Here is a 10,827-nt window from a genome sequence, read left to right as displayed (position 1 = left end):
AGCCATCTGAATGTCGTCTTCGGTGAAGTGCCTGTTCATATCCTGTGCCCATTTTTCTATTGGATTATTTACCTTTATCTTGTTGTGGTGTAAATCTTGCTTTAATTCACAGAGATCAAAATTTATACAGGGGTAAATACGAGGGGAAAGTGGAGTGTTACTGAGTTTCTTTCAGAGGGATGACAAAAAACCTGAAAATTGACAGTAGTGATGGTTGTACAATAAAGTTGTTGTTGTTGTTAGGTGCCATCAAATCCAGGATGACTCATAGTGATGCTATGAAAAGCCAACATGAACCCTGTCCTATCTTGTACCATCTTCACCATCTGTGACACACTAGAGCCTATGTGAATCCAGCTGGTTGAGAGTCTTCCTCTCCTTTCCTGACCATCCATCTTTCCAAGGAACAGTCTTTCCTCAAGGAATTAGAACTGAGGCATGAACATGTACACCTATGTTCACAGTAGCATTATTCACAAGAACTATGAATAGGAAAATGGTTCAAATGTCCAATCAACAAATAAATAGATTTGAGAGATTGTGGTACATTTACACAATGGAATACTATGCTGTATTAAGGAGCAACAATTTTGTAAAATATTATATAACATGGAAGCATCTAGAGAGCATTATGCAGAGTGAACTAACTCAAGTCTCAAAAGGACAAATACTAGTAAGACCATTTATTATAAAAACAGAACAATAATTAGTAGTAAGATGTGTATAAATGTTCAACAGAGGAAGGGGTAGGATAACAGTGTTTAGATGGTAGACTGGGGGAGTAGGGGAGAATGAAAAAGATTCAATTGGGACTTGAAAAGATGGTGTAATAGTGGTAATCAATGGTAATTAATTACACGGGATATAGTGTTAATGAATGACTGTATGAAACACAATGTAAATGAGGGATTATCTAGAACACTATAAGAATAAAATACAATGAAAATGAATACTTATATGAAAACTAATTTTAAGAAAGTATAAATGGAATTGACATTGGCATCTACAAACATAACATGGCTAGAACCTGACATATAAAACATACTGTAACTATTAAAGAACTACGATTTTACTGGTAATCAAATCTTCAGAAAAACTGAGATTAAAACAGCCTATTACTATCAACGTTTACAAATAAATCTTTAAAGAGAAATACTATTTTCAATTTCTTGTATGTAGTACTGAACAGAATCTTAACACAAATTAGTTCATTAAGAAAATTAAATCAGTAATAATTTTAAAATGTAAATTATAATTAACAAAGATATGCCATTTCATTTCATACAAACCTTAACACTTGTAGAATGAATAAGGAAAATAAAAACAAAACAAAAAATAAGCAAGTTTTAAAATCTGAATAGAGAAAAGGGAGCTCTGGTGGCTTAATGGCAAGAAGTTGTACTGCCAAATCTAAGGCAAGTGGTTGAATTCACTAACTGCTCCATGACAGAAATCTGGGCCCTATTTCTGCGTGATTTATAGCTGCTGGAAACTTGCTGGAGAATCAGTTACGGGTTGGTTCGGACACTATGACACATAACAACAACAAAATTAAAAGCAGTTATGACCTTTCATACATTAAGCCATTTTAAGTTTAAAAAGTTGTAACAGTTAATAAAAATAAAGAATATCCATGTTATAGACAGAATACCATATGTTGTTGTTGTTGTTATGTACCATTGAGTTAGCAATTTAAATATTCTGAGACTATTTAGTAATGAAAAAATGCCCATGACACATAATTGAAGCACAGAAAGTGATCTACATAATTTGATTTCACTTTACTATAAAAAGATACACATTTCTGAAATTGGTTATTGGTATGTACCACAGAGTCGGAACCAAACCGTAGATGACCCTCCAGTGGGTTTTCAGATGCAGTTAATCACACAGGAGGAGATTTTCCATCTTTCTCCTATGGAGCAGCTGCTGGCCTCAAACCAGCCTTTGGGATTGCAGTGCAGTTCCTTGCCACTAGGCCACCAGGGCACTACATAAAATTTCTGTTTTTTCCCCATTATTCTTTTCCACACGTATTTTATTATTACTAACATCAGAAAAATACTACTTAAAATAATAATTTCTTTATGTTCTCTTACCTGAAGGTACTAGAGAATCTTGCTCAATAATTCTTGCAGAAGCCAGATCACTAATAATGTACTGTAACCTTAAACTTTTGAATACTGACACAAATGGTTTCCCTTGCTCAGTTTCAAGGAAGGCCAAACCTTCAAAATCTAGAAAAATAGTTTAAATTAGAAATGATTCTTTCAAAGCTATTATTTTGTTCTTCAGTATTTTTAATGGACACACATTCAGTGTGTCTGTAAGAATATAGAATAAACTGGTTTTAAAGTCTTCACAAATTTTATAAACCTTAGGGATATATAAACTTAGATATAAACTTAGGGACATATGGGGGGGAAAACAGGAAATTAACAATGACCTAATTAGACTACTGCACTGGGAATTTAATTTATTGCCATTCCAAGGTTTGGAGCTTACAGCAAAGAACACAGGAAAGGCAGGCTTGAGAATGGTGGCATTACATGTATCTTTCCAGGATTCCTTATCTTGTAGACTGAGCACCTCAGTGGAGGCCAAAAGCCTTAGTCAAGGTCTTTACAAGACAGAAGAGGAATCTCTTGAAATTCTTTTAACTTACAATACAGTTTCATATGATGAACACTATTATTTTAATTCCAATTAAAAAATAAAATAGGAGGAAAAGACATAGTAGTCATAAGTTTGCAAAGAAAAAATACTAGACTCTCCACTTCTGCCTACCTAAAACCTTGTAGCAGCAGTTTCTCTTAACCTGATTAAATGCATTTCCACTGACAAGCAGTGGAAAAGTATGAAGCTTTCTCCCTGAAAAACATACATGTACAGTGCAACAATGAATGAATGAAAACCCAAAATCTCTGTAAGTGTTCATTAAAACAAAAAAAAAAATTTAATAATTAAAAAAAAAAAACCCCATACATGTACATATTATATTTTCCATCCACTTTTGGGGTTATTACACACAAAATTCTAACCATGTTATATGGATTTTACATATTACATGTTATATGGTTATTACACACAAAGCTCTATCCATGTGTATCTATGTTAAGAGGTGTAGACTAATAGGCAAATAGGTTGTTAAATAAAATGCAATATGGTTAAATGAAAGATAAATACAATCACCAAAATTGATGATAAATGTGGGAAAATAATAACTCAATGAGGCATCTTTGTTGTTGTTGTTATGTGCCGTCGACTCATAACGACCCTATGTACAACAGCCCAAAACGCTGCCCTATCCTGTGCCAATCGCACTATCTCTGACACACCCACCCCCATTACCCCAGTCACTAAATCAATCCACCTCATCGAGGGTCTTCCTCTTCTATGCTGTCCCTCCACCCTCCCAAGCATGACGTCCCTCCTTGCTACATGTCCAAAGTATGTCAGACTAAGCTTCAGAATCCTTGCCTCCAAGGAGCAGCCCGGCTTCATCCCCTCCAGGACAAACCTGTTTGTTTTCTTAGCAGTCCATAGTATATTAAATATGGTCTCTATTTTTTCAGTGCAAATGAGGGACTGAGACAAGTTATGGGTTTCTCTAGCTCTAAAATTCTCTATGTTTATAAACAAGCCAGGATGAAACTGAGTTTAATATATTTCATAAAAAAACTTTCACAGAAAAAGTTTAAAGCATACCTTTTCTTTGCTTAGAAAGCCAGGCATCTGTTTCAGTCAAAAGTTGTTTTAAAGATCCACTCCAAGAAGGCACAATTTGAAGAAACATCCACTAAAAATAAAATAAAAAGGTAAGGAAAAACCCTACAAGATTTTCCTCATTTTATCTTTTAAAATTACTTCTACATTGAGATAAAATACCTAGAAGAAATTTATTTAATTTTCATTTTATAAACACCCGGAACAAAGTGTGTAATATGGCTTTAAATGCATTATAACACTTTCATGATCTAATAGTAACATCATGAATGTGTATTAAGGAACAAACTAATCCCTAAAAAAGCAGAGAGGTTCTCAGACACTCTTTAGATTATACTAATAAGAGTCAATATACACATTTCATTAGAATTTTCTTTAAACTTTATTTTCATTTAAGGAGACCTAAATGTGAAGATCATCAATGAGATGGATTGATACAAATGACTGCAGCAACAAGCTCAAAGGTCAGAGATGAAGAGGACAGGACAGGACAGGGTTCAGACCTTTTTCACAGGGTTGCTATGAGTTGTACTTGACTTGATGTACCCAGCAATAGCAACACAAGTGGCACAGCATATAAAAGGCTGGTAGTTTGAATCTACCAGCTGCTCCCTGGAAGAAAGATGAACAGTGTCCTCTCTCAAAGATTTAAAGCTTCACAAACTTGATGGAGGGTCATTATGAACTACAACCAACTTGATGGCAGCAAGTATTGTAAATTAAGGCAAAACAGTGGTTTAGTTTGGTATGTATTAAGCTTCTAACTGAAAGGTAAGCAGTTGAAATCCGCCAGTTATTCTACAGGAAAAATGAGAAGTCTCCTCAGAAATTTACAGCCTCGGAAACTGATGGAGTGTCACTGTATGCTGGAATGGATTTGATAGTAATAAGTAGTGGGTACTGTAATTCGGCTTCAAGTCTGCAAAGCTAATAAACATCCACATTTTGGATCATACCACTGATCACAATGCCGTAACTCATCCCTTTTCCAATGTGTATTTGTTCCCATTCATCCTTTATTCCAGTATTCCTACCTTCCTTCTGTGTGTTGCTGTTGTTGGTTGGTGCTGGTCAGTAGAATACAATTCATAGAAGCCCTACCTGAAACCTGCCCTGTCCTCCTAATCTCTATTATACTTGATCCCACTGTTACTATCACTGTATCAATCCATCTTTTTTTAAAGTTTTTTTTTTCTTTTCCATAACATGAGGTATTTTTCTAAGGACTGGCTTCTCCTGAAACATGCCCAAAGTATGTGAGATGAAGTTTCACCATTCTGACCTCTAAAGAGCATTCTGAATGCACTTCCTCCAAGACAGCCTTGTTTGTTCTTTTGCCAGTTCATAGGATATTCATCCTGAACACAATTAAGAGGCACTGACTCTTCTTTGGTCTTCCTTATTCACTGCTCAACTTTCAGATACATAGGTTGTTCTTAGGTGCCACTAAACATCTACAACTCAAAGACACCCATGCACAATAGCTCTTAACCCTGCCCTATCCTGAGCCAATCTCTGTGTCAATCCATCTCATGCAGGGTCTTCGTCTTCTGCCTGACCCTCCACCCTTCCAAGCATGATGTCCTTCTCCAAAGACTGGCCCCTCCTGGCAACATGCCTAGAGTATGTGAGATGGAGCTTCACAATCTTTGCCTCCAAGGAAAAACTTAATTTCATCCTCCTCAGGACAGACTTGTTAGTTCTCTTGGCAGTCCACTGTATGTTCAATGCTTTTGTCCAGCACCACAACTGTAAGGCATAGATTCTTTTATTGTCATCCTTAGTCATTGTCCAGCTCTCTAATGCATAGCAAGGAATTGAGAGGACCATGGATTAGATCGGGCACAGCTTAGTCTCCAGACTGACATCGTTGCTTTTCAGCACTCTGGAGAGTTCCTGATGGCAAATTTTCCTAATACAACTGGTGTTTTGAATTCCTGACTGCTGGTATGTAACTGAGCAAGATGAAACTGTTAACAATCACAATTTCTTCTCTACCTATCATGATGCCACCAATTGGCCTGGTGGTGAGAATCTTTGTTTTCTTGATAATGAGCTGCAATCCATATTGAATACTGCAGTCCTTGAACTTCTGCAGCAAATGTTTTGGTTCCTCCTCAGTTTGGACAAGCAAGGTTGTGCAATCTGCAAAATATAGGTTACTGATGAGTCTTCCTCCAATCCTGATGTCACATTCCTCCTCATAAAGCCCAGCTTCCTGAATTATTTGTTCTGCATATAGATTAAAAAGTATGGAGAAAGGATACATTCCTGACACACTCCGTTCTTGCTTTTAAACCATGCAGTGTTTCCTTGCTCTGGACAAGTGCTTTCTGGTTCAAGTATAGGTTTCACATGAGCATCATCAAGTGTTCTGGGACTCCCATTCTTCTCACTGTCAGCCACAATTTGTTGTGACCCACACAATCAAAGGCCTTTACATAGTAAATAAAACACAAATATACAGTCTTCTGGTAATCTCTGCTTTCAGTAGAGATCAATCTGACATTAGCAATGCTGTCCCTAGTGCCATGGCCTCTTCTAAATCCAACCTATATTTCTGGCAGTGCTCTGCTGATGTACTGCTCCAGTGGTTTGTGGATAATCTTCAGCAGGATTTTGCTTGTTTGTCATATTAGTGATACTATTTGATAATAACCATACTCTGATGGATTACCTTTTTGAGAATGAGAATAAATATGGATCTCTTCCAGTCAGTTGGCCAGGAAGCTAGCTGTCCTCCAGATTTCTTGGCACAACTGGGTGAGCACATCAAGGGCTGTATCTGTTTGCTGAAATATGTCAATCAGGATTCCATTAGTTCGTTAATTTTTGCAACAAGAGGTTCAAGAAAATCAGAGATGCTGATGATGGCACATAGGGCACAGGACAGAGAAAGGTTTAGATCCATTGTTCATGTGATTGCTATGAGTTGTAGCCAATTCAACAGTACCTAACAACCACCAAGATTTTTACTTGCATTCCTTGTTAGCTAGCCAACTAGGCCAGCAGAAGAAACTCTTTCTCAGGCTGAGGGACCTATCCCTGGGCACCTATAGATTGGAAGAACTACCTGTGCCTTGGCTCCCATCTTGGGGCACAGATGATGACTGGGAGGAGCACAAACTCTGACCTGACTCAGCACTTCAACTCTAAGTTTCTATTTGGCTGGCAAGTACAGTTCCAGGCCAGAGAGATTCTTTTCTATTTTCCAGAGCATACACGTTTGTCTGTGTATTGTTCGTATACTTGTTTATAATTTGTTCTTATGGGTGTGGCACTTATCTGAAAATTGGCTGTACTGTGGTGACCTGTGTGTTGCAATGAGGCTAGAAGCTAAGTCACCAATATTTAAAATACAAGCAGGATGACTCGGGAAGATTTCCAGAGAGATTTCAGATTAGGACCGACTAAGAAGCAGAACCATCCACTTGTAAAATAACTAAAAAACTCAAACTCATTGCTGTCAAGATGGAAGCAACTCATGGCTGACCTTCCAAAATATTCTCAGTGGCTGTAAATCACACAGGAGGATACTGCCTATCTTTCTTCCATGGAGCAGCTGGTGGATTCAAATTGACTGCCTTTGAATTCTGAGTACAACTCCTTTCCTCACAAGAACACTAGAGTTCTCTTCCAAATTAACAGGCCTTCAAAAAAGAACATTGCTAAATATCACGCTGTGGGTGAGCCTCGCAGGTTGTTGTTGTCAGGTGCCGTCAAGTACAGTACGACTCATAACAATCCTGTGAACAACAGATCTGAACCTTGTCCTATCCTGTGCCTCCTCACACTTCTTGAAATAATAGAGCCCAGTGCAAGAGTCAACATTTCAATCTACCTGGTCGAGGGTCTTCCTCTCCTTCGCTGACTCGCTACCCTTCCCAGCATCATGTCCCTCTCCAGGGAAAAGTGCCTCCTAACAACATGCCCTAAGTACATGAGGGGAAACTTCATCTTTGCCTCCAAAGAACACTCTGGCTACCCCCTCTCCAAGACATATTTGTTTGTTCTTTTGGCAGATCATGAAATGTTCAGTGTTTTTCTCCAAATCACAGCTCAAAGGCATCAATTATCCTTCTGTTATCCCCTATTCATTGTCCAGCTCTCAGATGCACAATGAGTGATCAGAAAGACCATGGCCTGAATCAGATGCACCTAATTCCTCAAACTAACATCATTATACCCCAATAATTTTGAGAAGCCCCTAACTGCAGACTTTTCCAATGCAATGCATCTCCTTATTTTCTGATTGTTGGTACCAAAGGTGTTAACTCTGGATCCAAGTAAGACGAAGTTGTTGACAGTTTCAGTCTCCCCTTCATCATGATGTTGTTTACTGTCCAGTGTAAGAATCTTTGTTTTCTTGACACTGAAATGCAATCCATATTGAAGACTCAGGGTAGAAGGCACTAAAAAAATTAGAAGAAACAGCTGCAAACATCTATTAATAACTGGAACATGAAACTTATTAAGTATGAATATAGAAAAATTCAAAGTTGTAAAAAATAAAGTGGAACGCATAAAGAGCCACATCCCAGGCATAATGAAACGGACTAGAATTGATAAACTCTCAAGAGCAGATGAGTTGTGGGATGATATATCCATTCTACATGGACATCAAGAACTAAAGCAAAAGACAATTATAAAGATAGAGAAAGAAATCATAAAAATGGACTACAGAAGTCTCCGATATGTGCAATAAGAAGCCAAAACAAAGGGTTGAAATGTTGAAGAGAACTGAACAGATACTTAAAAGGGCAGCTTGAGAAGATAAAGCAAGATATTAAAATAAAATATGCAAATAGTTCAAGAGTTAGAAAACCAAAAGATAAGAATGCACTTGGCATTTCTCAAGTTGAAAAAAAAAATGACTGAATTCAAGCCTCTAATTTCAACACTGAAGGATTCAGTGGGCAAAATCTTGAATGATACAAGAAACATCAAAAGAAAATTAAAGGTATACAGTGTCATCAAAAAGAACTGACACAAAATCATTTCAGGAGGTTGCACATGATCAAGAACTCAATGTAGTAAAGGACAAATTTCAAGCTGCACTGAAGGAACTGACAAAAAAAATAAGGCCCCAGGAAGTAATAGAATATCAACAGATGTTTTAGAAAAGAGATGCAGCCCTGAATATGCTCTCTAGCTTATGCCAAGAAATTTGGAAGCTATACAGCCAAGAAGGGATTCCTATTCATTTCTAGTCTTAAAAATAAAGAAAAACAGAGGACTTCAATACGACTGAGGAAGAACCACTAGGATTGAGTGCATCCTTTCACACTCAGGTCCCTGTGGTAGGAAGCTGCTAAGCACCAGGAAGTGGAGACATATGGAGATGACCAAGGAATGCCAAGTCTACAAGTGCTGTAGGAAACAAGGGCCTTCCTCTAACACTGAAACAAAGAGGCCCTTCCCACAGAACTGGCATGTGGAATTTGAGCTTCTAGCCTCCTAAATGGCAAGAGAATAAATGTCTGCCTGTTAAAGCTAAAAACGAAACAAAAAAAAGGGGGGGGGGAGGGACCAAGAGTTCAGAAATTACCTGTGCTTTATCCCCAGAAAAATGTTGCCCTTTTGATCTTTTATTAAGGTTGATTGTTCCAATCAGTGTATCATTCATTGGTGTTACTATTACTTACTCTTTGCCCTTTAATTGGTTCCAACTTATAATTGCTCACTCCTCTCTCCCCCTTTGCATTTGATTTCTGAGACCATATATCTGAATGGGGAGGACACAGTATGCCTTCCTCCCATCAGAACTCCTAGTGGATTCAAATTACCTGTAACATGCAGCTTTCAAATTAGCAGTACAACTGGCTGTGGACAACAACCCATTCACCTTTTAGGCCTGGTTGGAAGGTATGACCTAGGGTTGATTTCATTGTCAAGGCTGAAAGTTTACTAAGGGCACAGTCACAGGGATTTTACTAGTTTATTTCAGTAGAAATTTTAAATTAACATCACCAACCAATTAATAACTCACTTTGACTAGATACCATAAAAAAGTTTAAATATAAGAAATTTAACACGGTTAAAAGAAGTATATCTTCCTATTGTTGTGTGCACAGAGTATACTTAAGAGCATAAACTTTTAAATCATGGGGCAGCCACGACTGGACAATATTTCATCTCTCCAGGTCTTAATTTCACCATTTGTAAAATAAGCATGGTAATACACTATTATTATTATTATTATAAGACAATGACAATTTTAACAAGTATAACATGCTTAGAGTAAGGCCGAGCACATAGTAAACACATTTTTATCTGATGCCATCAAGTTCAATATGACGGACAGTGACCCTATGTACAGCTGAACTGATTCTTGCCCTGTCCTGTGTCATCTGCATCATCTATGATACACTTAAGCCCATTGCTGTGGTGCTGGAGAATAGTAATGAATATCCCATGGGCTGCCATGTCTTGGAAGAAGTGCTCCTTGGAGGCAAAGATGGCAAAGCTTCATCTTGCATACTTTGGACATACCTTTTATAAGAAACACAAACACAGGGTATACATATGGATTTCACCTGATGGTATGTACAGGAATCAACCTGATTTCTTCTATGGAAGTAATCAATGTAGAAGTTCAATATCAGCAGCAAAAACTAGGGCAGATGGGGATTGTGAAATAAACCATCAACTACATATATGCAAGTTAAAATTAAAACTAAAGAAGATTAAATCATATCCACAGGAATAAGAATTTTATCTCATGTCTGTCCACCCTGAGTTTAAAGAAAAAAACAACTCAGGAACATGTCTGAGGCCTTAAACACTAATAAATGAAGACCAGATGAGCTGTGGGAAGATAATAAGAATATAATCCATGAAGAATGCAAAAGGTCATTACAAAGATAAAGGAAGAAGAAATGACCAAAATGGATGTCAGAAGAGACTCTGAACATTACACTAGAACGCTGAGAAGCCAAATGAATGGGAAGAAACCACTACGTTAAAGAGCCGAATATTAGATTTAAAAGGGCAGCTGGCGAGGTTGTGGAGAAACTGGAACCCTTATTCACTGTTGGTGGGAGTGTAAAATGGTGCAACCCCTGTGGAAAGTGGTATGACGCTTTCTCAAAAAGTTGCAAA

General features: G+C 37.6%; 1 protein-coding gene across 1 annotated transcript in view; it reads right to left on the bottom strand.

The window, feature by feature from the left end:
• The window catches only part of GMCL1 (germ cell-less, spermatogenesis associated 1), a 91,621-nt gene that overhangs the window by 36,473 nt on the left and 44,321 nt on the right, over positions 1-10,827 (bottom strand). The window contains exons 8-9 of the mRNA XM_006882296.1: positions 3,709-3,799; positions 2,100-2,237 (exon numbers count right to left, since the gene is read on the bottom strand). Of these exons, the coding sequence (XP_006882358.1) occupies positions 2,100-2,237; positions 3,709-3,799 (229 nt within the window). The remainder of the gene's footprint in view (positions 1-2,099; positions 2,238-3,708; positions 3,800-10,827) is intronic.

The sequence above is a fragment of the Elephantulus edwardii genome, unplaced genomic scaffold (genome assembly GCF_000299155.1).
Source record: "Elephantulus edwardii isolate Elephantulus edwardi_28Jun2011 unplaced genomic scaffold, EleEdw1.0 scaffold00019, whole genome shotgun sequence".
NCBI classification, from domain to species: domain Eukaryota; kingdom Metazoa; phylum Chordata; class Mammalia; order Macroscelidea; family Macroscelididae; genus Elephantulus; species Elephantulus edwardii.
Note: the sequence above shows the minus strand (reverse complement) of the source record. Positions and strands in the feature narration are given on the sequence as shown.